The sequence below is a fragment of the Bos indicus x Bos taurus genome, chromosome 18, assembly GCF_003369695.1.
Source record: "Bos indicus x Bos taurus breed Angus x Brahman F1 hybrid chromosome 18, Bos_hybrid_MaternalHap_v2.0, whole genome shotgun sequence".
In the NCBI taxonomy this organism is placed as follows: Eukaryota; Metazoa; Chordata; class Mammalia; order Artiodactyla; family Bovidae; genus Bos; species Bos indicus x Bos taurus.
In genome coordinates this window covers 29343661-29369341 of record NC_040093.1, presented here as the reverse complement: position 1 = coordinate 29369341, position 25681 = coordinate 29343661, and the positions used below count along the sequence as shown (strand labels likewise).

The following is a 25681-nucleotide window of genomic DNA, read 5'->3' as shown; positions in this document are numbered from 1 at the left end:
ACCTGAATGATAACAGTCACCCCTAAAGCTATCTAAAACCCACTGAAAGACTGTTACGTTGTTCAGACACTTGATATGTCTTCTTTTATCTGTGGCTTCTTTAGCACCCACAGGGGGAAAAAGACTTATTGAACACCCACTGTCTTCATGGAGGAGAGATTTACCTGCATCTTATTCTCACATCAGCCTACAACGGAAGTACCATTACCTACTACATTAGAAATGAAATGGACATCCAGGGTCCAGGGGCTAACTCACCATCTACAAGCACAGCTGGGGCCCTGAGTAGGCCTCACACTCCTACCCCTCAGGACAGTGTGTCTGTCAGTCTCTGAGTTCTGACAGAGTCTACATGTTTTTCTCTCAGCCATCATCTTAAGCATGAGTACCTTCTAACCAAGTATTGCTTCAGAATGTATCACAATGAATCCGAGTGGTAATACTTTTAACTGTCACCAAGTATGTGCTGTTATGAAGAATGTACTTCATAATTGTGGTCAGTTCCAAGGCCAGATGACATCACAGCAATCTGGAGGCACAGTGGCTGCAGTGCTGCTAAGGTGAAGGTAGGAGACACCGGGATCGTTACCCAGTGACGCACAGTGACCAGCACCTCCACTGGAGTCCCACCACTGCCCCAGTCCTATCACTGCTCACCAATATGTGGTAAGCAGTGACAGATTCACCAAAATAGTCATCAGTTCATGGTAAGTTGTCTAGTCCCATAGAAACTATAGGCAGAGGTTTTTCTGTACACATTCCGTAACATTATAGTAAAAAATAACATTGAAGTTATATTAAAAGTGGGGGGGGGGAGGCTAGTGGATCTATGCATTTCTCAAATTGGAGAAACACTTAATGGAATATTTTGCTTCCTTAAGTATATCCCAGTGTCACACTTTTACTTAGAGTGTGCCATCTAACAATGTGAGAGTTGGAAATAAAGAAGCTACTGGATCTTAAAGCTTGGTTTGGAGGGAGACCACAACTAGCTACCACCAACATCAAGTGGAGACCAAGTTCTCACCTTCTTACTAGTTTAATTTGGGGTTAACTGTTAGAAAAACAGCAGTACCAAACCCCCAAACATGTAGTTAATAGGTATTAAAGCTGTACAAAGTTTCCAAATTTTAACTACAAGATGAATTTTAAACTTTAACATTTGTTTTGTCAAAAGAAATGGACAAAAGGGAATTCTTTTGTCCTCAGAGGTATGGTATATGAAGAAATGAGACAGATTAAGAACTTCCACATGTCTGTATGGCACAGCTTCTAAGGATTAGAACATTCAATACAGTTTGACATTAGTTTCTTAACACAAACAGCAGGGTTTACCAAAGCTTGTTCAGCATTTTGCTATCTCCGTTTTTTCAGCTGCAATTAAACAGCTACTTAAATTTGAGAGAAGCAAGACTTTAATGAAGAATGCTACAAGTTATGGACAATAATTAGTTCTCATTTTAAAAAAAGATTACAGAAAACACTTTACTGAAATTCTTCTTTTGCTAAAAAGACAGTCGTTAAGGATCTGAGAGACAGCAAGCACAACACAGTACAAAAGGAGAAGGGAATGTTGAATTCCAGTGCAAGACACTAACACAGCACAATTAGGGAACCAGGCGGAAGCAACCATTTCACAAAGAATGGAATTAGGCATTTATACTTAATCAGGATTTTTTTAAGCTTTAAAAGTCCAGCATAAAGAAGGGAATTGGGAAGAGTGGATGGGGACAGGGGCTAAGCTTATCTACAATCACCATTTTACCAAAAAACACACTGGTTCAACCACGTGAGAAGTGGAGGTTAAACCTGCCTACAGAGGCCAGCAAATAGAGCAAATGCCAAGGCAGTCACATTTCTAGGTGTCGATGTCACAATTGGCTGAACAATGTTTAAAGGGACTCTGATTCCACCAGGACTGGGCTCTCATCAACCTGGGCTCACGACAGTTGAAGTTCCTTTGCATTTGCATCAGAAGGCCAAAGCTTTACCTGGAAGAAGTTCACTCCAAATAATGCTCATGTTGCTGGTTTTAACAGGTCATGGAGTCAAAAGTGGCTCCTAATAGACTCCACCATTTCCTAGGAGAAGGTTCTACTGATTACCAGGGATTTAAATTCAAGCAAACCACTAAAGAAGGGAAATACTAATGGTATTCTGGCACTGTACAAGCTATGTGCCTGTCATCTCTGCCAAGGACATGGGGTGGACTTGGCTTTGTTTCTCAGCTCCATGATCTCCAACTGTGATGAAGTGGAACTGGGACCTCTCCCACATGAGAGGAGGATGCCCAAAATTCTCATCCCAGCCCAGCTTCTGAAAGAAACAGCAGACTACCAGGGGCTATTATTAGGAACCATGCTCCTGTGAATTCTGTGGAAATGAAAGCCTGTTTCAGTTCATGCCAAGTCTTTTCATGGTCCGCCAGCGATCCTTAATCATCACAGCTGTTCGGTTAACAAATGGGTAGTTTTTAGAAATGGCAGCCCAGTTTCCTTCTCCATACTTCTGCACTCCAGCCTTGACCCACTCGCTTTCCTCTACAGTCCACTTCTGCAAGGGGAAAGAAAAGAGAGAAGCAAAGGATTTATCACCACCTGTTCACTCCACTTACATTTTCATATAGTGAAGAGGTCTAGGAGAATAATCTGAACCCAAAGAAAGGATTTATACTCTTAAAACATGATACAGATTATAAGTTAACACCATGGATTTGAACATTTACTAATTCTCAGTTGTCTTACTGTTGTGTCCTCAACTAATCATTTCTGCATTTAGAACTTTAAACATCTATTGTTTATGGTTGGGAAATTTGTCAGCTTTCTGACCTAGATTTTTCTTCCAGAGAGTAACTACTACTTTAGTTTGGATTATCTGAAAACTACAAATTTTTTTACCAGGTGCATGGGTAGTCTATGCCTGAGAAATGTGGGTACTTATTATTTTACCTCTCTTCTACCGCTACAACCAGAAAAGATTAGAAAAGACAGTTTAAAAAAATTACCTGCTTTTTTGTTGTATTGGTTGCACTCTCTTCATCTGGTGCTGCTGGAAAACATTACAAGCAGACTCATATCAGAGCTCACCTTTCTCAGCACAACCCACAAGAAAAAGACACACAACATCGCCAAAGGGAAAACTTGATTCAGATTTTACAAACTTTGAGAGAATAAAGGATATCACTAAAGGATAATCTGTCTTTGTCCTTTGCTTGCAAGATACCAATCATTTGAGTCCATGAGAATCTGTACAAAGCAAATACTTCACAAACAGGCATTCAGTAAACGGTCAGGATTTCAGGCTCTTTAGTAAAACCAGTATCGTTTTCTAAACTTAACTGAGAACTGTGGTATTTAAAATCCTAATATATATATTAATATATGTATATACTCCTAATATACACATACATATATGTGTGAATATGTAATATATGTATTTGTGTATATACGTACACCTATGAGTGTGTGTGTGTGTGTATAATTTGTTAACTCCTTGTTTACCACTGCTTTGAAATAACCCAGTTTTATTGTTTTTTAATTTCCAAAATATTAGATGTAAGTAAAATTTGGCTCAATTCCTCAAACAAAAAGAATGGGGTAATTATTGCTTCCCACTCCAACAGACCATGTAAGATCTATTCAGATTCTACCTTTTCATCATTATGGCTATAGGTCAGGCTTCATAAAACAAGGACCAAGATAATTTTTTAAAGGACCAGAGGGCTACAGGAGGGTATACCAGACATGCCATCTCAAGCCAACAAGAGCCAGTTAAAAAGCTGTGTAAGGCAAAGTTGCATAAACGTGGAACCTGCTGCAGGGTCTGCCTTAGCAGACATCACTGTCCCAGGTATGCTTCCTAAAGAATGAGGGAGGGTAACGCAGAAGAAGGGGTACTTACAAGAGCAGATTATTTTTAAATTATGAAGTATTTCCTACTATATATAGTAGAAGCAGATTTCTGAAACTGACAAATCTGGACTGCATCAGAAGTAGATGTTTTCTAGAACTTTTATATCCTGTTTTTAAACATATTTAATGCCACTTTTATTAACCGTTATTTCTCCCATCTTCTGTGTAATCTTGATTTTGCCAACTATGTTTTTGCCAACAAAAGGTAATTCTTAAGGACAAAACCTTTGAGACCGGCAAAAGATTACTGGTTGCTGCTGTGTTACAAAAGTCTTCAGCTTTTTTACAGTAAACCTTGTTACAAGACTAAGGTTTAGCATGTAGATATTTTCATTAGAGTGCAAAGTATGTGGAAGGGGGGGGAGGATCCTAATGCAAATGCTATGAAGCTTAGTATTCATTAAGGGAAAGTAACATTTCTCATCTTGGGAAAAAAACATTTACTATACAGAAACTGGTAAGAGACCATTTAGTTAAATAAGAAATGTAGGGAATGACCACTTCTACCTTTTCTAATTAAAATACTTTGGGAAGAATATCAACTACCATTAAATATAGGGTTTATTAAACCAAACCAAGAATTTTCTTTTAACTGTAAAATGTTGCTCTGATAGTCTCCATTCTTTAATAGGAAAAGACAAAACTGATTCCTCATGAATCACTATATGGAACTTTTAAACTTTTTTCTATTTTGGAGACAAGCAGTTTCTGGAACACTGATGTGACAGTAGCATGCATCTGTACTTCAGCAAGTGTCAAGGAGAGAGACCAGTGAGAATCTTCTGGCTTACCCTGAACTTGAAACAGTTCGTCCTCTTCCACCCAAGTCTCTTTTTCTTCAACCCCATTAGAGCTGTTCCACTTGCCTTTAGTTACTCTGAGGTAAAATCAATGAGAGGACAAGGTGTAAAACAAAATCATCCCAAACTCAGCACTGAATACATCACCATCCCCTTTCAACAACCTGTTCATTTTCCTGGGGCTTTTTGTTTGGTTGGTTTGAACTCCTAAAGATTTCAGCGTTATTCTAACCTAGAAGCTGCAAATTCCTTCCCCTCTGTCATAGAGATGCTCTGTTCCTATCTCTGGAGTGTTCTTTTTTTTTTTTTGGAGTGTTCTCCTTTTCCTCCCCATTCCTCAAGCCCAAGCCCACGGTCCAGTACCTTTCACCAGTATCATACTAGCCTCTTAATTGGAATCTCTCCCCTCCAGCCCCTTCTCCTTCCAAAGCCACCTGAACAGTCATCCTAAACTTACAGATCCCTCCTCTATTCAGTGATGCTTCTCACTGTGTAAACAGTTAAGACTAAATGGCCATATAGGGGAGCCAAGATCATCCAGTCTGGCCCATCAGTTTCTCATCAGTTCCTCCTCTCCCCACCAACATCCCTGCCACACCACCCACACACTCACTCAAACAGGACAGCCTCACCCTCCTCTCTCCTATGAGCTCTACTTTCCTGCCTCTGTTTAGTTCTCTCTGCTTGGGATTCCCTTCCCTGCCAAGTGAAGTCTTTCAAGGCCACCATTCTCAATGAAGACTGCCCGACACATACAAAAATCCCTTGCTCCTCTGCTTCCACTGTACTACACAACCATTTCACGCCATACCCGTAACCATAAGCACCTTGACAGCAGAGACCATTATCCTCATTTGTCTACCCCAAACCCTTGCACCGTAACACATACCCTAACAGAAGCTGGAGAGAGATTAACTAAACTAACAATTGGATTATCAAAGAGCCATAAAGGAATTATACTATCAAAGATTACAGTAGTAAGCAAACAAGAATCCTCCCTGTGAACATGAAATTTTTAGTACCTAGTTGCAACCAAAAACAGTTCCAAAACTAAAAAATAATCCAAAATCCAAGTTGCTAAATAAATGGAATTATATATTGTCTTACCGTACATAGCACAAATCCGACCTCAGAATTATAACATCCTTTACAAAACAAACATGGAAAGTATCTGAACTAAGTTTTGAAGAATTTATAGAGATCAAAATCACCTGAAAAACCTGACAAGGGAGCACAGACAAACTGCTGTCTTCTTCCCCACTATGAAATTTTGTTGCAAAGCCTGTGGGGGTATTTTTCAAATGAGCAATGAAAGCAATTTGCTTAATAAATGCATACACTTGAAAAAAATTTCATAAGTTTTCTATACAGTTACTTAACTGACTGAGACAAATAGTGAACTCTTGTTTTTAAATTAGATCATAACCTCCAAAAGGTATTTCTAAGAATAACTGATTTGAGACAGAGTAAAAATTACATGAGGTTTATCCATCTCAGGATGTTAGCTGTGTTAAGTACTGCTCATAAATAAAAGTCAGGATCAGAGTTTAAGTTTTCCATCAATTTATCCAAGTCCTGGGATAAAACTGGTTTTTACCTCTATGTCCATCATTTTCACCTAAGTGGCTGGTCATTCTTCTGTAGACTGTCTTTGCAGATCACTTTGGTAACTTTCTGCGCCTCCTCTGAACTCAGCATTTATTACATATATAAACGTTTCAGTATTTCCTAACTTCTCATGTTGTAGACGGGGCTCAGACCTGGTTCTCATCTTGACTGCTAGCTGGCTGTGCAGACTCCTGGCTCACTGCGCTCCTAAGTGGTGAAGTTAGAACAGCTTAATGGTCTTAGAGGGGTTGGCAGACTATAGCCTGTGGCTACTGGTTTTTGTAGAGCCCTTGAACTAAGAATGGTTTTTATATTTTTCAAAGGGTGGTAAAAAAAACAAAATAATATGCAACAGAGACACAAATGGCCCACAAAGGCTAAAATGTTTCCTTTCTTACCCTTTTTTTTTTCTTTCTTACCCTTTTATAGAAGTTTTGCTAGTGGCCCCTTAAATTCCGAGAACCAAGAACTGTTACTTTGTTTGGTTGATAAAATACCTCTTAAGCACTAGTTCTGTGCCAAGTGCCATGAGGGATATGAAAGCCTAATAGTTGTGGCCCCATCAAGGTGACAGACCCTAAGCCTGCCTTCCCTGCCTCCGATTCCACTGGCCCAGCCTCCCCTGAGTCCTGATTGCGCAGCAGGCTCCACCACCCTCCTCTCCTTTCCCTCAGTGTTGGTACAAAAGCTGTCAGTGATGTCTGCTCAGAGGCTTTCAGATTAGGTGTATTAGATTTATTTGGGGCACAGCAAAGCAGATTAGAGAGCACTCCCCATCCCTTCTCACTCAGTAGTCAGGAACCCAACACTGCAGGTTATTGATATGAAGCCCCTCTTAGAATCTCTGCCTGATAGAACAGAATAGGAGCTAAAATCTGGCCCATCTACCTTCCAGACCTTTCTCCCTTCATCCTCTCTGTGCACTGTATTCTCCTGCCATACAGACTGCATGACAGTTTCTGGAGCATACCAGGCTTTCTTGAGCTGTAAGAGGTTCCCACTGCCCAGAACCCCACAGCTCCCAATATGCTGGATGACTTCCTACTCATTCTCCAAGGCTAGCCCCTCTGCAAGGTTGCCCACCCACAACTCTGCTGCCCAGGTCAGCTCTTCTTCCCTGCAGCTCCCAGGGCACCTCACATAAGCTTCTTCTAGAACCAGAGTCAGGGAATCCCTTTTTTCTATAAAGTGCATATAGTATCTTAAGCTTTGCAGGCCTTACTGTCTTTGTTGCAACTACTCAACTCAAGGTAGCAGCCACAGACAATACATAATTCATAAGTGTGGCTGTTCCAATAAAACTTTATTTACAAAAACAGGCAACAGGTGGACTTATCCAAGAGGCCATAATTTGCCAACCTCTGCTTTAGAGTACCCATCCTTCCTCATACCCTTGACAGATCCTTCCATTTATAAAGCCACTGTAATCATACTCTTTCCAGTTTCCTCATCTGTTCATGGGAGCAACACCTATACTTCATAGAATTGCTGTGAGAGGCAGAGATCAGGTATCAAATGAGGATAATTGTGTGTTATTCAGCTTGCCCAGCCAATGACTGACTCACTTCTAAATGCAGATAGTGGTATATAGTGCAGAACTGTGCCTGAGTATAAATCACTTATCAGATGCCACAGCCCCACACAGTACCTAGCACAAGCATGCTGGGGCATAGGTCCCCAAACATCTACAACAGAGTGCAGAAGTAGAGATGGCAGTGACCTTAGATCAGTGAGGTGATCACTTACAGCAGGTTGACCAGGGGAAGTTTATGGAGGTGAAGCAGCTTGGTGTACATGGTGTATCAACATGGGTTTTTGTGTCAAGACTAACTAGGATTTAAAAATCCCAAAGCCCAATTTTGCCACTTTTTAGCTGTATGGCTTCCGATAAGTTAGTAACATTTCTGAACCTTCCTCACCGATAAAATGGGGCTAATAAATCACTCAGAGTGAGGAGTGTAGATATTAAGATAATTGAAAGTGCTTGGCCCACAGAAAGTATTTAGTTAACATCGCTTCTCTTCCCTTTGAAAGACAGATGGGGTTCTGACAAGCGATGGAAGAATGATAGTCCAAACTGGGGAATGAGAGGCAGCAAGAAGAGCAGAGTGACAGAAACAGGGTTAAGGGGAGCAAGCAGACCAGTCAGCCTAAAGGAAAGATCCACAAGAGGGCACAAAGGTAGCAAAACTGAAAGCCAGGTTGGGGTCATGAAGTGGAGCGAAATGAAAGCACTCTAACCACTGCCCCACAGAGCCTAGCAGAATGTGAGAGATTAGTATTTACTGAATTTGCCAAGTTTCAAATGTCCATTGAACATGCAAAACTATAAATATTCATAAATCTCTTTTAAGGATCAGAGTATAATGTGGCCCAATTCAAACAAACTTCTTGTAAGAAGACTACTATTTAGTAGTCAAGGCACTCAGCAGTTCACTAAAAATGGAAGCAGTGGTGAGTAGGAGGCTCTGACACCCTTCCACTCCCACCTAGTGCAATGCCTGGAAGCCCAGCACAGGGCTTCAGAACTGGCAGAATGGCTATGATGTCCCTCCCCACCCTGAGTCACACTCTAGAAGTCTGAGCAAGCCTTGGTGGTGAATAACGTAGCTGAAAGTTACTTCATTCATGGAAGCAATACCAGGCCTAACCAGGACCACCAACCAGCCCCCAAACTTCTACAAAGAAGGTCTTCATACTTGGGATTCTTCTCCCCAGGGAGGGGTTGGTTGAGGACAGTGGGCTTGGATGGTGATGCCGGTGTGACCTCCTGGGAAGAGTCGAGGCCTGAGCTCGGCTCAGTACTCTGGCTGTCCTCCTCCAAAACCAGTCTGCTTATTGTCATGCGCTTGGTCTTGGGCTGCAGTTCAGAGCCACCCTCACCCTCAGTGGGGGCAGAACTTTCATTATCATCTTTTCTTGTTCTCTTGTTTTTGAGGGCTGGTGATGGTGGGCACACTTTATTAGGAAAGACCATATCCTTCTGGTCCAGTTTTGAGAAGGCTGCCTCAGAATCTTGTGCACTGGACAGAGTCTTGAAAGCTGCTTTCAGAGTCCTAATCCCAATGGTGGTTGGTGTGCTCTGTAGCTGCCTACAAACAACACAAACACAGAGAAATCAGTTTCATCACTGCTGAGGCCTGTCCAAGCAGCTGCAACTTTTTCAAACTGTGAAGCTTCAAATTACAGACTCAAGTTGAGAACTCTTCATTTAAAAAAAAGGAAAAGTGCGTGATACAGCCTTTATTTATAAGCACTTCCATTTATAAGTGTTAAGCAGAGGTTTTAAATATGATATGTAAATTGAATTATGAAGCTTAAACTTCAAGAGAACCTAAAAGGAACTAGGGCCAAAGATACTCCCTCCAGAGACCTCTTCAGCAGGTGCACTAATCCGTTACTCTGCATGGACTAAAGCAATGCTTTCCGTTAATGCAAGAGCTCTGCAGAATGTCTAACAGCTATAAGTCCATCTGGATGACCAACTGATAATCCAGCAATCTCACCTTCAAGTCTAAACTCTTCTTCCAGCCGTCCCAGTCCAACCCTCATGTGAGACTAGTTAAAGAGTGGTCTCAATTCTTCCCTGTTTCTCCTACAATACACTTATAAATGGGATCTTGAGAATTCTCAGTGAGGGGCATGCCACAGTCTTGGAACAATAAGAAACTGCCTTTTCAAAATAAAGTTCATCGAGCATTTGGAATAGCTAGTATGTTTTAAGTAAAGACTGTAAGGAGAAGGCAAACTGGCAGCCGGCATGCCAATCCTAGCTGGCAGATGTGTCTTATCTAACCTTTTTTTCTTTCCCCTTAATTAGACTAACTACCAACATTCAAAAATTGGGAAATCTCAAAAAATATTTTTTGCAACTATCACACAAAGCTGGAAAGCATGCTTTCTCTGGGTCGCAGTCCCATGCCCTCAACTGTATTGTCCTGGACCCACTTTGCTCCTTTACATCTCCTACAGGGCCCTCAAAGAGATCTCTGCTTTGTTAACTGGTCTCAGGAATTTGATTCACAAGTCTAAACGCTGTATTGAGATAACATATCAACAGGGAAGTACTGAGGCAAAGACAGAGAAACAGAAGGAAAGAGCCTTTGAAGAATAAATAGCCAGTCGGGAACTTCTGCCTAAGACCTAACCTCCTGTTTTCAATATTCCCATTTTCCCAGGGTGTGCTCTGTGAAACCCACAGTGCCTTCCTTGAGTAGCTCAGTAACATGTTAGGAGGTCAAATCACCAGGAAGAACTGACTCTGCTCTAAGATGACGACTATGCTTCCAACTACCTCTGTTTTTCATCCCAGCATCACAAAAGTGCATCCCTCTTACCTGGCAGGTTCTCTGAGTGGCTTTTCCACAGGCTCTGGTGCTGGCTGAGGTTGTGGTTCTTTCACTGTGGCTGAGGCGGAGGACTCAGATTTCAAAGCCTTTCTGGCCATCTGAGAAAGGAAAAATATCGTCAAGAAGAGGAAGTCACAGAATTTCATTAACTCTCTGCTTTTACCATGAACATATTCAATATGCAAGCATGTTTCATTTACAAACCCAATTTAGGCAAAGACTACAGGAGGACATAAAAAGGGAGAAAACTTAAAGAACTGTCTTAAATTTCTTTCTTCTTTCCTTCCCCACACAATGGCTCATAGTTTTCTATACTAAAGGAGAACTCAATCTGAGTAGTACTAAAAGGATTTTGATGTTGCAAGAATTCCAAACAGTTATTTTGGACAACAAACTAAGTGATTTTACTTTATGTCTCCTCTTCTGTCCTTTTACTCTCACCCCTAATCTAGTTTCTGAATCCTACATAGACCTTTGGGCTCACATGCAAAAGCCAGACTTTTGGTTTTCTTTGAAACTTAGAATGACCAATGTTTCCAAGCCCCACCGTGAGGAGGTAGGGCTCTGCGTCATCCAGGTGACTCTCCAGGAAGCGCAGCATCTTCTGCTGGAAGGTCTCATAGGAGAAGTTCTGGATCACAGGGTGGGCCAGGTTCTTTTCACGGATAATGTTTAGGAGGTCATTTCTCAGCTTCTACACAAAGGACCAATAGTAGAAACATGAGAAAGAAAAACTCCAGTAAAGATTCAGTGATGAGTTAAGACAACACTATCAGAACTTTCTCAGTGCTGTCAATGAATAGCACTGGGAGAAAAGGAAGCCTACCACAGTGTGTAACTGTTGCTGCTGCTAAGTCGCTTCAGTCGTGTCTGACTCTGTGCGACCCCATAGACGGCAGCCCACCAGGCTCCCCCATCCCTGGGATTCTCCAGGCAAGAACACTGGAGTGAGTTGCCATCTCCTTCTCCAATGCATGAAAGTGAAAAGTCAAAGTGAAGTCGCTCAGTCGTGTCCCACTCTTAGCGACCCCATGGACTGCAGCCTAACAGGCTCCTCTATCCATGGGATTTTCCAGGCAAGAGTGCTGGAGTGGGGTGCCATTGCCTTCTCCACCACAGTGTAGAACAGGTCAAAAATTACTGACCAGTCACGGTTGGTTACTATGTAGCTATACAAAAGGAAAAAAAAAAAGATGAAGAACTTAGGATCTAAAGTACCTTTCTACTTTTACATATAAAGACTTTTAAACTTTCAAAAAAGATAACCGAAACAGATGAAAAGCTCTGTATGTACTAGTATAAAAAGATCTCCAAGATACATTAAGTGAAAATAGCAATTTCATGGTCAAGTTTGTGTGTAGAATACACTCACATATGTATGTGGGAAGAACAGGAAGACTGGATATATGTGTCTGTCTGTACATACACACATGCACACTTATTTGCCTACATATGCACAGAATCTCTTAAGGAGAAAAAAGCATTGGTTCCCTCTAAGGAGAGGAATGAGATAGCCAAGTCAGAGATGAGAGAATTTTCACTAAGCTATTTTGTTGTATTTATGAATGTTGTATTATATACATGTGTTAACTTTTCAAAAATAAAATTTATATTTATATATTAAAAAAAGAGCGGGGTACCAGCAGAGTTTTTGACACCAGAAAACAGGCGTTGAGTCCTCAGTAAGGCAGATTCTCAAGTCTGCAGGATCAGCATTTATGTAAATAAAGTCAGATGTGTTAGTACCGGTGCTGATCACTAGTTTTGTCACACACCTGGCAGAAATGGTCAAGTAAATGATTTCTGTAAATTCTTCAAATTTTTGAAAAGCCATTCTAACAGTAAATTATCTTAGATATAAAAGACATGTTCAAGATACTGAATATTAACATTCCTGACAGAGAACCCTTTCCCTGTTTCCCCATAAAAAGCAATGAGCTGGATATAGGTAATGGAAGCAAAGTATATCAAATTTACCTGAGTTGTAGGGTCCTTGGACATATGTTTTTTCAAAATTTTTGAAGCCTTTTCAAATTCTTTGTTTTTGATACAAATAATGACTGCCTAAAAAAGGAGGAAAAAATTTTTAACTGTTGTAATAATGAAAGATATAATCAGAATATCAAATATCAAAATAAGCTCTACTGAAAAGTAAAACTGAGTCTTATATATCCAAGAACTTTTCACATTCTATCAAATTCCTGTATAAAAAACTAACAATTATTTTTCAACCATATGAACAACTGTGTAAGGTACTACAGTGTGTAATGTACTAGATTTTCAGTATTCAGTTCAGTTCAGTCACTCAGTCATGTCCAACTCTTTGTGATCCCATGGACCGCAGCACACCAGGACTCCCTGGCCATCAGACTCCCAGACTTTACCCAAATTCATGTCCATTGAGTTGGTGATGCCATCCAACCATCTCATCCTCTGTTGTCCCCTTCTCCTCCTGCCCTCAATCCTTCCCAGCATCAGGGTCTTTTCAAATTAGTCAGCTCTTCACATCAGGTGGCCAAAGTATTGGAGTTTCAGCTTCAACATCTGTCCTTCCAATGAACACTCGGGACTGATCTCCTTTAGGCTGGACTGGTTGGACCTCCTTGCCGTCCAAGGGACTCTCAAGAGTCTTGTCCAACACCACAGTTCAAAAGCATCAATTCTTCGGCGCTCAGCTTTCTTTATAGTCCAACTCTCACATCTGTACATGACTACTGGAAAAACCATAGCCTTGACTAGATGGACCTTTATTGGCAAAGTAATGTCTCTGCTTTTGAATATGATATCTAGGTTGGTCATAACTTTTCTTCCAAGGAGCAAGTATCTTTTAATTTCATGGCTGCAGTCACCATCTGCAGTGATTTTGGAGCCCCAAAATATAAAGTCTGACACTGTTTCCACTGTTTCCCCATCTATTGCCATAAACTGATGGGACTGGATGCCATGATCTTAGTTTTCTGAATGTTGAGCTTTAAGGCAACTTTTTCACTCTCCTTTTTTCACTTTCTTCAAGAGGCTCTTTAGGTCTCATCTGCATATCTGAGGTTATTGATATTTCTCCCAGCAATCTTGATTCCAGCTTGTGCTTCCTCCAGCCCAGCGTTTCTCATGATGTACTCTGCACAGAAGTTAAATAAGCAGGGTGACAATATACAGCCTTGACGTACTCCTTTTCCTATTTGGAACCAGTCTGTTGTTCCATGTCCAGTTCTAACTGTTGCTTCCTGACCTGCATACAGGTTTCTCAAGAGGCAGGTCAGGTGGTCTGGTATTCCCATCTCTTGAAGAATTTTCCACAGTTTATTGTGATCCACATACTCAAAGGCTTTGGCATAGTCAATAAAGCAGAAATAGATGTTTTTCTGGAACTCTCTTGCTTTTTCCATGATCCAGCAGATGTTGGCAATTTGATCTCTGGTTCCTCTGCCTTTTCTAAAACCAGCTTGAACATCTGGAAGTTCAGGTTCACATATTGCTGAAACCTGGCTTGGAGAATTTTGAGCATTACTAGAGTGTGAGATGAGTGCAATTATGCAATAGTTTGAGCATTCTTTGGTATTGCCTTTGGGATTGGAATGAAAACTGACCTTTTCCAGTCCTGTGGCCACTGCTGAGTTTTCCAAATTTGCTGGCATATTGAGGGCAGCACTTTCACAACATCATCTTTTAGGATTTGAACTAGCTCAACTGGAATTTCATCACCTCCACTAATTCAATATTACATTGGAATTAAAAAAAAAGACAGCTGATAACAGCAGAATCTGATCTACTGGATTACAGACCATTTACTCAATCTGAATAGGGCCTCCTATGGAAAGGCAAAATGGACAGAAGACCCCTGGAACAGGTGGTTTTGTTCTTTTGGGATGCACAAGCTTTGATGTAACGGGGAATGAGAGGAGGATATACTGCGGGGTGGACAGGGGGAGGGACTTGCTGACCAGAGGTCCACTAGTGGAACTCAGGCCAATTCAGTAAGAGAACCAGCACAGCCTCTCATACTATAAACCCCAGGGGGCTAACTCCACAAGCAGCACAGAAAACAGCACAAAGTTCCACATAGGATGAGAAGGTCTCCTCAGTCACAGAGAAAAAGGAGAGTCAGTCAAGAAACCTATGTTCTATGTTCCAAGAGCACACACAGAGTGGGCAAATAACAGTGATTGAAAATTAAAAAGGATATTTAAAAACATGTGCACATTTTTTTAAAAATGAGGAAAGCCAGGAAAAAATTGGTACCACCTGGAGTTATCTAATAGGATAAAGTAGCTAATTTAAATACAGTGTCAAAGAAACATACCTCACACACACACAAAAAGGAAGGAAAACTGTTCCACAGATATTTTCAGTTCTTCACAGGGAAGAGTTTAAGGAGATACATACAGATCAAAGGAAGGAGGACTAGCAAGGGAATTCAGAAAATACAAATTTCTGGTGCTTCTGTCCTCAACAGGCTGAGCACAACCATATAGGGCAAAGGAAACTGGCGTCACATGCTTCTGAATAGCAGTTACAACACTAAGTTCCTGCTGCCAGGGAGGGGACGAAGTAAGTCTTTTCATTTTAATCAGATCATCATATTCACTTTTACATCATTATCAGCAGAAAAACTATACTAAGACTATACTTACTTTCTTGAAGAATACAAAGGTTTTACCTTTTATAAATCATTTAGGTCCTATTATGTTTTAGCTCTTTTTAGGTGTACTGTTCTAACACGTGTCAACTCCTGCGGCCACCACAATGATGCCAGAGCCACGGATCCAATAAACCTCCCTTATGCTGCACTCTATAGTTACCTCTTCTCCACCCCTAACCCCTCATCTTTTCACCATTTCATCTCTTCAGAATGTCATGTACATGGTATCATATAAATGGAGTCACTCAGCTTAGTTTTTAAAGGATATAGCCTTGAGTCTGGCTTCTTCCCCTTAGTGTAATGCCCTTGAGACCTGTGTCTTTCCCTTAGTACAATAATGCCCTTGAGATACCTTTCTGCATCCCCATCAGCAATGTATGAAGACTCCAGTTGCTCCATATTCACACTCACACTTATTAGTGTTAGAGGAGTTTTAAAGTTTAGCCATTCTAATAGGTATGTGCCAGAATTTCCCCACTGTCTAAATGGTGAGCCTCTTTTAATGTTATTTGCCAACAGTATATTCTCTCTAGTTGTTTTCTTTGGGGTGTTTGTTTTCTTGTTCATTTTGAAAGGTCTTTAGATATCTTGGATATAAATTCTTTGTCAGATATGTGATTTGCAAATATTTTCTCCCACTCTATAGCTTGTCTTTTCATTCTCTGAACAGTGTTTTTCTCAAGTTTTAATTTTGATGAAGTCTATTTCATGCTCTTGTGGAGCATGCTTTTAGTATCATATCTAGAAGCTTTTTACCTTAAGTCCAGGACATAGTTTTGTTTTTTTTTTTACTGTTTTCTTCTAAAAGTTTTATTGCTTAACATTTAGATTACGATCCACTTTGAATCAAGTTTTTGTAGGAGCTTTAGGTCAAGGTTCCTTTATTTTTGCATATGGACATCCAGTTGTTTTAATTCCATTTATGGAAGACTATCCTTTTTCCACTAAAATTCCTTCACATTAAAAATATATATATTTATTTGGCTGCATCAGGTCTTAGCTGTGGCATGCAGGATCTTTCAGTTGCAGAATGTGGGATCCACTTCCCTGACCAGGGATCGAACCCAGGCCCCCTGCATTGGGAGCGCAGAGTCCCAGCCACTGGACCGCCAGGGAAGTTCACCTTCACATTTTTTTGTTAAAAATTAATCAGTCATGTTTGTATGGGTCTATTTCTGGACTCTGTCTTCTGTTCCACTCATCTGTCTATAGTCATGAATACTGTAGCTTTCTAGTAATTCTTAAAATTGGGTGTGAGTCCTCTAGCTTTGTTCTTCTTTTACAGAACTGTCGTGATTTTAGTTTTTTTTTTTTTACCTTACCATATGTCATCTAGAATCAGTCTAACAGAAAATCCTGCAGAGGCTGTGATTAGAATTATAGTAAATCCATAGATCTGTTGGAGAGAATTGACATCTTAACTATATTAGGTCTTCTAATCCATAGACAGGGTATTTCTTTCCATTGACTAGGTTGTGATTTCGTTAGCATCTTGTAATTTTTCCACATACAGATCCTACATTTTTTGTTTGTTTTTGGCTGGCTGGGTCTTCGTTGCTGTGCATGGCTTTCTTTGGCTGTAGTGAGCAGGACTACCGTCTGGTTGCAGTGTCAGGCTTCTCCTTGCGGCGGCTTCTCTGGTTGCAGAGCATGGGCTCTAGGACGCGCAGGCGTCAGCAGTTGTGGCACGTGGGTTTAGTTGGCATGCAGCATGTGGGATCTTCCTGGACCCAGATCAAACCATGTCCCCTGCATTGGCAGGCAGATTCTTAACCAATGAACACAAGGGAAGTCCCACCTACATGTTGTATTATTAGATTTATACCTAAGTATTTTTTCTTTTCTTCTTTGGAACTATTATAAATGATACTGTTTTGATAATTTCATTTCAGTGCTAGCATATCACTGATTTTGTGTGTTGATCTTATATCCTGCAGTCTGGCTAAACTATTTATTATATAGGTTTTTGATATATTCCATGGAATTTTCTATATGGATAGCCATGTGATCTGAAAAAAGGGACAGTTTTATTCCTTCTTTTCCAATCTGTTATTTTTCTTGACTTCACTGCACTGGCTAGGTCTTCTAGTATGATGTAGAATGGAAGTGAGAACAGACAGCTTTCCCTCATTTTGGATCTTAGGGTCAAAGCATTCTGTTCTTCGCCATTAACTATGATGTTCCCCATAGGTTTTTTGTAGATGCCTTTTGTCAGGTTGAGTAAGTTTCCTTCCGTTCCTAGTTTGGTCTGTGTTTTTACCATGAACTGATGTTCAATCTTGTCAAACGCTTTTTCTGCTTCAATTGATATAATCATATGATTCTTTCTTTGGACCAGCAGGGTAAAGTACATTCATTGATTTTCAAATATTGAACCAGCCTTGCATTCCTGGGCTTTAGTTTCCCCATTCTGCCACATACTAACTGTATCTGCATCCAGGACTAAGCATCAGAATAGACAAAAAAAAAAGTGGAATCCATTTCAAGTTCTGGGAATTACAGCTCCACTGCTAAAGAAAAAAGGTTCTCTTCCTTTGGTTTTAGGTGCCTGCCCCCCTGCCACTGTAATCATTACTATGTCACTGCTGCCACCAGTGTGATACTGCCTGGGTGCTAGGATAGAGAAGGGGGGAAAAGGAAGGAAAAAACCCCCTGAGATTTCTTCCACCCTCTCTGACCCTTAGCTGATTCCCTTTCCTACTCTTCAGACCAGAGAGAGAGCTTCTCTTGGAGTTATTTCTGTTGACACCTGGAGTGTACTTCAGGTTCAGAATCCTTCAAGTCCAGGCCTGGTGATACTAGAAAGGGGAAAAATGGTCATCTACCCATCAGCAGTTTGGTAGACTTTCATACTCTGGTCTTCTCCATTTGCTTACTGCCCTTTACATTTCTGTGTTCTCAGATAGCTGCTCCATTCATTCTGTCCAAGATTTATACTTGCATTAAGAAAGACAGAAGAGTATGCTTATCTATCTTCCCTAGAACTGGAATACAGGCCCAACTGTGTTTAATTTGTGAAACAGGAAATGTGAATGCTTTCAAAATCTAAATTGAAAGCCTACCTCCAAAGTTTGTACTATGAGCTTTTAAAAACTATGCATTAATTTGATTCCCAGGAAGTTTTTGTTTGCTGCTGTTGTTTTTTTAAGAGATGAAACTTTGCTTTTTGAAAACTTGGAAGTTTTGAGAGATAAGGATAATTTCTTCTCATGTATCTGTTAAGGTTCTTATCATGTAAGCAACAGCAATGGTCTCTGGATAACTTAAATAAAAGCAAAATTCCAAGCACATATTTTCAAAATAGCTGAGATAGGTTTATGTTGGAGGAAATGCCAGAAAGGACCTGAGAAGAGAAAGCCAAACTCACAGAAGTGAAGAAAGGCTAAAGAAGCAAACTCAGAAAGAAACCTGGATGTTAAGGAACCACAAATGCTCAAAAAGCCTTGACAAAGCTTTCTGTTTCAAGAAATTAAAATTTTAAGACAGTGTGAGATGCACCAGTCCCTCAAATGGGGTAAGTTCCCCCCCAAAGAAAACCAAGGTGGTATCACCAAAGGTGCACAGCAAAAGCAACACATAAATGTTTCCCCAAGGACATGCCATATATGTTATTCTCCTGTGTTCACAAAAACCTGGGGCCTCTTTTAGTTATAAAAAGAAAACCAACATAGTGTCAATATCATTAACAGCTTACAGAAGCAGTTCTCAAACTTTTGGTCTCAGGATTCTTTATACTGTTAAATGTTAATGAGGACCCCCAAAGAACTTTTGTTTACATGGGTTATATCCATTGATATTTACTGTTATTAGAAATATAAAACATAAAAATTCAAGATATTTATTCATTGAAAAATAACAATAAACTTATTACAGGTTAATATAAATAACATATCTTCATGAAAACTACTTATTTTCTAAGACAAAAGTTTAATGAGAAGGGTGGCATTGTTTTACATTTTTGCAAATCTGGCTTAATAGAAGAAAGATGGTATTCTGCTTCTGTATTCATTCTGTTGTGATATGTTGTTTTGGTTGAAGGATATTAAAAAATTACAGCCTCACACAAAGTTGAAAAAGGGAGGATTATTTTAAGAGCTCTTTTAGAAAATGTGGATATTCTTCTTTGACTCTGCACCAAACTTTGGCAAGTGAACTTTTCATCATTATTATATTAAAATGTGATAGTCTAGCTTGCACTTTTAATGGATCTATTACCCTTGAATGGTTTTGCAATACAATTCATTGGTCATTTGGAAAATATTGGTTTACTGAGCTATGATCTTCCATGTGTTTGATACATTCATTAAAAATATTTTCAAAATCACAGTTATTAATATTATTATCAATCATATCAGAATTAAGTATTGGAAAGATACCCAGCATATGAATGTAGGTTTTCCAAAATTCTAATTTTCACCTGAAAAGCTTAAATTTTATCTCTGGCAACACATGCTCCCAATTGTTTCCATTGACATGACAAGTTCACTCTGCTGTCTCAAGAAAATGACTACCAGATTTACCACATCCAAAAAACCAAACTTTGTCAATTTCAAAAATGGTGTTCCATTACAAAAGCAGCTAGGTCAGCATGCAGCCCAATCACACAAGTACTTTTCCTGAAGAAAACCATCATGTTTTGGTATGCAATAGAAATACTACAGGAAAATTTCCTATTTTGTCAGATGAAATATTGAAAAAACATTTTGTTCAAGGCTTAATAAAATTATAATTTTTACTGCTTCATCAGACATTCTTAGGTGTATTAATAAAATTAATTAGGCTTAATAAAATTAATTTCTACTGCTTCATCAAAGACATTAACTGAAACTGGCTTTTTTTTAACTGTAAGCATGTGCCAATGAAGAAGACAATGACTACTAATACATTTTATTATTGCTTTGGTCATGCTATGACACCAGAAATTTTACCCATCACTGCTTTTGCATCATCAGTGTAAATGTCAGTGCACTGAAAACCTCAATTAACATTTTGGCATTATTATGAAAATAGTTTTGAACCCTTTCAGGGTCCCAAAGACCTGCAAAGATCCCTGGACCATGCATGGAGAAGTTCATACTTAACAAATAACTTATTTGATAAACTTTAAAAAACAAATTTAATAAACTTTACAAAGCTTAAAAATACAACAAAAAGCCTCAGTGAGCCTAGGCATTCCAAGATATTTTCCTAAAGATGACCACTAACAGATTCTATGACTAAATAAGAAATTTTTTAAATAAATAAACTGGAGAGACAAGTGATACAACATCATTTAATAACTTGGATATTACTATGGTAGCCAGCCTCTAAGATGGCTCCCAGTGATCCCCACCTCCTGCATAGTCCCATTCCATACACTAATCCAACTGGTCAGGTCTACGTGAACAAGAGCATATGGCAGAAGTGGTAAGTCACTTCTGAGATTAGTTTATAAAAGACTACAGCTTTCTCTTCTCTTCGATCACTACTGCTCTAGGGGAAGCAAGCTACTATGCTCTAAGTAGCCCAAAGGAGAGACAAGAACCTGAAGTCTTCAAGCCAACAGCTAGCAAGAAAGTGAGTCCTGCTAACAACCAATGGAGTGAGCACAGAAGTGGACTCATCAGCCCCGGATGAGTCAAAACTCAGATAACTACAACCGTAGCAGGCAGCTTCACTATAATCTCATCAGAGACTTCCAGATAGAAACACAGCTAAATCACTACCAGATTCCTACCCTGAACTAGCACCATTTCTTCCCATTCAAAAGATTCTTAAGCTATTTTCCAAGTAGGCATGGATTTCTCCTTTGCTAATGTCTTTTCTGGCATTTTATCTCTGACACAAACCTGACTCACCGATACTAAAAATCTATTCTTGTAATCATTCCTCCTTGGAATGGGAATTTTCTCAGCATTCTTTGCAATACCAAAAGCAGATCCTGCCCCAAGGTCCTTAACTGAATAAATAAAGTATCGGCATCCCACACAGTTTTTTAACTTTTTTTTTAAACAGGGTGTCTGAGTACCCAGCACACAGCCAAGGGTCCGAAAGTCTTTGCTAAGCAAGGTTTTATCTCCTACCTCTCTGCTCTTGAGATCTCATCCTTTTAGGAGGTGCTCTTTTCTTACCAATTTCCTTACTTTCACCACCAAGACAATGCTGAGCTATTGTTGTTCAGTCCCTATCTCTGCATCTGCTTCCATACCCCCAGCCTTAGTTATTGGAGAAGAAAAAGCTTTTTCTGACTGGTTTCCATGGCCACTTCAGTGTTTTAAATATAAATAAGTTCCACTACTTAAAGCTAACTGAACCATAACATAGTTCCAGTCCCAAGTTTCTAGACACTCTACAAGCTTTTTTCTTGTCAAGAACGCTGCCTGCACCAACCTCCTACCATTACTGTTTTTCTAACTTGCTGATTATCTCAGCATCTCTGATTTTGTCTGCTCAAAGGGAATGTTTCTTAAGCCTCTCAGTAATTGCATGAAAGAGCGCAATGCAGTCCCACATTTTCCAAGGCACCAGCTCTTCTCCTTAGTCTATAATAAACAAGGGTGACCATATCCTAGGCCAGTTACTTTTAGCACTTTCAACATGCTGCTCTGAATGGTACAACCTCCAAAATGTCATTCTTCAATGCCAACTCACTTCCTGTGTACTGTGGCCCCTCCTGTCATGGCCACAAGGAAGACCATCAAAAATCACAAAAGCTGAGCACGTGCCTCAACAGTCCTTTCCAAGACTGGGCTAGGAAGAAGGGTCACCTGATGAAGTAACACCTGTGTGTGTGAGTTAATGTGTTTTGAGTGTGCTTACTTGCTCTCTCTCCATCCCTGTCTGTCCTCCACCCCACACAGGAAAGATAAGCACTGATTCCTCAAAGAACTCTTATCTTTGTTAAAAGAAAAAAGAAATTAAAAATAGAGCCTTACAGCCTCCTTGACCAGTTTTCTACTGGATTCGATCACAGCCTCTGTCAGTGTAAATTCTGTTTTAATCATCTCCAGCACATTGATAGCTGATTCCAGTGGTGTGAGCTCAGCTTCCATATCAAAGGAACAGTCTAGGACAAAAAGCACAGTTTTCACTTTAACTGTTTTCTAAAGAGCAGAAGAATTATGTCTATATATATATATATATATATAAAACATGCAAATATAGTTAAGACTTGCATTTAATTTGTTGATATCCTGGCTACAGGCTTACAAACATGTTAAGGGTCCAAATTCAAATCCCTGAATTTCAAGTGACCTTCAGTAATTTTCAGGACAGGTAAAAAAATTTTTTTTTTTTTTTTAACACATGCATATGCATCTTAAATATCAGAATCAGATACAAACAGAAACTATAGATCATTTTGCTAAACAGCTGTCAAGATCAATTTAGGAAAAGAAAAAAAAAAGGTGCTCATACTTTAAAAACCCTCTACTATGGAGGAAAAATGTCCATCTTCACATAATTCAATTTAGATAGCAACAAAGTTGGGGCGAGCAAGAAACAGGTGGGAGGAAATAAACACAAAAAAGCAGCCAAGAGAATATACTAAGTGGAGAAAAGTAGAGCCAGATAATAAACTCGTCCTAGAAGGAAAAAGACCACTGTGACTGAAACATAAGAGCCCACCTTAACCCCGAATCCTTCAGGATGTAAGTTTGAAAACAGTGTAACCCTAAATAAGCTAAGAGAATAACATAAAAAAATAGCCATACCTAAATTTTCCCCTTCTTCAATGCGCGACAGACACTGCATAACCCGCAGCAGCCGAGACACGGTATGCTCCTTCCCCAAGGGCCTGACAAGCAAAGCTGGGAAAGAAGACATCGTTGACTCGGCGACCCCCAGCCGCGACACGTGGGGGCGCGGGGAGTGTGCACAGATCCCCTTCCCAGGAGCCCCCAGCCTCCTTCCCCAGGGCCGGCCCTCACCCTGCATGATGTCCCGGATCTGCCTGAAGTCCCCGTACCGGCTACCCCGAAAGGCCCGCAGCGCCTCGTGGAAGTAGAACTTGAGCACCCAGCGGTTGACCGCCTCCTCTAGCCGCACCTCCCCCGCGCCGCGCTCCGCGGCTCCCCCAAGCCCGGGCGCGTGGCGCCCCCGCCGAGCCCGCCCGCCGCTACGGGACGCCCGCCTGCCTGCCGCCCTCCCGCTGCTGTCGCTGCTCCCGCCTCCTCCCGCCATCGCGTCTGATCGCCGCGCGCCCTCCCCGCCCTCCCTGCCGGGACGCTTCCTCGACTGTGACGCCGCTGGGTCACGCACGACGCCCGGGCCGGAAGCAGAGCCCGCCGTCCCGGCTCCCGCGGCCATGATACGGACGGCGTTCCGAGCCGCCCGCGGGCTTCTGGGAGGGAAAGAACCGGAGGCTCCCAGCCTCCCTCTCGGACCCCGTAGATCCCAGTGTGCTGGCCGCAATGCCTGCTGGGAGTTGAAGTCTATGTTGCCAAGACGGATACACTAACCACGGTTTGCGGTTGCCAACTCCGAAATTACGGAACGTTAGAGACGCGGGGCTATGTGTAAACTATTGAAAAATGCGTGCATCTTATTAAGCATTTTTAAAATCGTGAAATGTAATATGCAGGGAGGAAACTTTATTCTAAAGTTTACGTTTTGCGTTTTAGTAAGTAAAGCAAAAGGCCAGTGTTAACCCATCAGGGGTCAAGAAATAGAATATGGTCGGCACCCCAGAAATCTCTAAACATGTAAGACATATAATCTTTAAAATTTTTTTATTTTCTTTTTATAAATTTTCTTTTTAATTTTTTTGTTTTTTTTTAAATTTTTTTCTAAGACATAATTTTTTAAAATCACAGAAGTAGCACATATAGAACAATTAGAAAAAATAAAAAGTATAAGTTTAAATCAGCTATTAATATTAACATTATCCCACATGAAAAGAAAGGTTGAAATTTAGGTTTATAGCTTTCCAATATCTTGTATACCTATTTCGCTGTGTGTGTGTAGGTGTGTGTGTGTATATATACAAAATTGAGATTATACTATGTATATTTATGTAAACTTCAATTTGCATCCAACATGTAATGAACATCTTTGCACGTCATTGCTTTTTTTTTTCCTATGGTGTCTTTAGCAGCTACATAACATGGTTCCAAATAGGAAAAGGAGTACGTCAAGGCTGTGTATTGTCACCCTGCTTATTTAACTTATATGCAGAGTACATCATGAGAAACGCTGGACTGGAAGAAACACAAGCTGGAATCAAGATTGCCGGGAGAAATATCAATAACCTCAGACATGCAGATGACACCACCCTTATGGCAGAAAGTGAAGAGGAACTCAAAAGCCTCTTGATGAAAGTGAAAGAGGAGAGTGAAAAAGTTGGCTTAAAGCTCAACATTCAGAAAACGAAGATCATGGCATCTGGTCCCATCACTTCCTGGGAAATAGATGGGGAAACAGTGGAAACAGTGTCAGACTTTATTTTTTGGGCTCCAAAATCACTGCAGATGGTGACTGCAGCCATGAAATTAAAAGACGTTTACTCCTTGGAAGGAAAGTTATGACCAACCTAGACAGCATATTCAAAAGCAGAGACATTACTTTGCCAACAAAGGTTCGTCTAGTCAAGGCTATGGTTTTTCCAGTGGTCATGTATGGATGTGAGAGTTGGACTGTGAAGAAGGCTGAGCGCCGAAGAATTGACGCTTTTGAACTGTGGTGTTGGAGAAGACTCTTGAGAGTCCCTTGGACTGCAAGGAGATCCAACCAGTCCATTCTAAAGAAGATCAGTCCTTGGTGTTCTTTGGAAGGAATGATGCTAAAGCTGAAACTCCAGTACTTTGGCCACCTCATGCGAAGAGTTGACTCATTGGAAAAGACTGATGCTGGAAGGGATTGGGGGCAGGAGGAGAAGGGGACGACAGAGGATGAGATGGCTGGGTGGCATCACTGGCTCAATGGACGTGAGTCTGGGTGAACTCCGGGAGTTGGTGATGGACAGGGAGGCCTGGTGTGCTGCGATTCATGGGGTCGTAAAGAGTCGGACACAACTGAGTGACTGAACTGAACTGAACATTTTACCAATGAACCAAAGTCTCATTTATCTAAACAACTACTGTAAGGGGGCTTACCTGGTGGTTCAGGTGGTAAAGAATCTGCTTCCAATGCCTGAGAAATCCCATGGACAGAGGAGCCTGGCAGGCTACAGTCCCTGGGGTCACAAAGAATCCGACACAACTGAGAGACTATCACTTTCACCACCATAAGTTATTCTGTTTATTTCAAAATTTTGTAATTCTAGACTATCTCAATATTAGAAATACCCTTTTAAATGTATCATTGCATAAATTCATAATTATTTCCTTAGGATAATTTCCTTAAAGTAGAATTACTGAGTCAAAGAATATACAGTAGAACACTGATCAGAATTTCACT

The 25681-nt window shown here is 40.5% G+C and overlaps 2 protein-coding genes across 4 annotated transcripts in view; one reads left to right on the top strand and one right to left on the bottom strand.

Annotated features, from left to right (window-relative positions):
• NIP7 (NIP7, nucleolar pre-rRNA processing protein) overlaps positions 1–25681 on the top strand; it is a 66596-nt gene that overhangs the window by 9348 nt on the left and 31567 nt on the right. Inside the window, exon 5 of one of the 2 annotated variants that reach the window (XM_027516142.1) lies at positions 105–2117. The exons of the other annotated variant lie outside the window; for it this stretch is intronic. Within the exon in view, the coding sequence (XP_027371943.1) occupies positions 105–335 (231 nt within the window). The 3' untranslated portion in view covers positions 336–2117. Of the gene's footprint in view, positions 1–104; positions 2118–25681 lie in introns of those variants that run through there. 2 annotated transcript variants of the gene reach the window in all.
• On the bottom strand, positions 1024–23622 carry TERF2 (telomeric repeat binding factor 2). Of its 2 annotated transcripts, none has more exons than XM_027516135.1 (10): positions 23215–23622; positions 22999–23094; positions 22222–22352; positions 12646–12732; positions 11216–11362; positions 10657–10766; positions 9019–9411; positions 4703–4788; positions 3005–3045; positions 1024–2553 (listed from the first exon to the last, which is right to left on the bottom strand). In XM_027516135.1, the coding sequence occupies exons 1-10, from the start codon at positions 23591–23593 to the stop codon at positions 2395–2397; spliced, it is 1629 nt and encodes a 542-aa protein (XP_027371936.1). In that variant the 5' UTR covers positions 23594–23622; the 3' UTR covers positions 1024–2394. The 2 variants fall into 2 exon arrangements, with proteins under 2 accessions (XP_027371936.1, XP_027371935.1); XM_027516134.1 differs by having other exon boundaries at positions 3005–3048; positions 23215–23620.

Excerpts from the sequence above, each read along its gene's own strand:
- TERF2 (XM_027516134.1), bottom strand. The coding sequence starts at position 23,593 with ATGGCCGCGGGAGCCGGGACGGCGGGCTCTGCTTCCGGCCCGGGCGTC. Across the intron at positions 22,353-22,998 it reads TGAAGAAGGGGAAAATTTAG|ACTGTTCCTTTGATATGGAA; the intron begins GTATGGCTATTT and ends TTTTTGTCCTAG. Across the intron at positions 11,363-12,645 it reads CCAAGGACCCTACAACTCAG|AAGCTGAGAAATGACCTCCT; the intron begins GTAAATTTGATA and ends TCCTTTGTGTAG.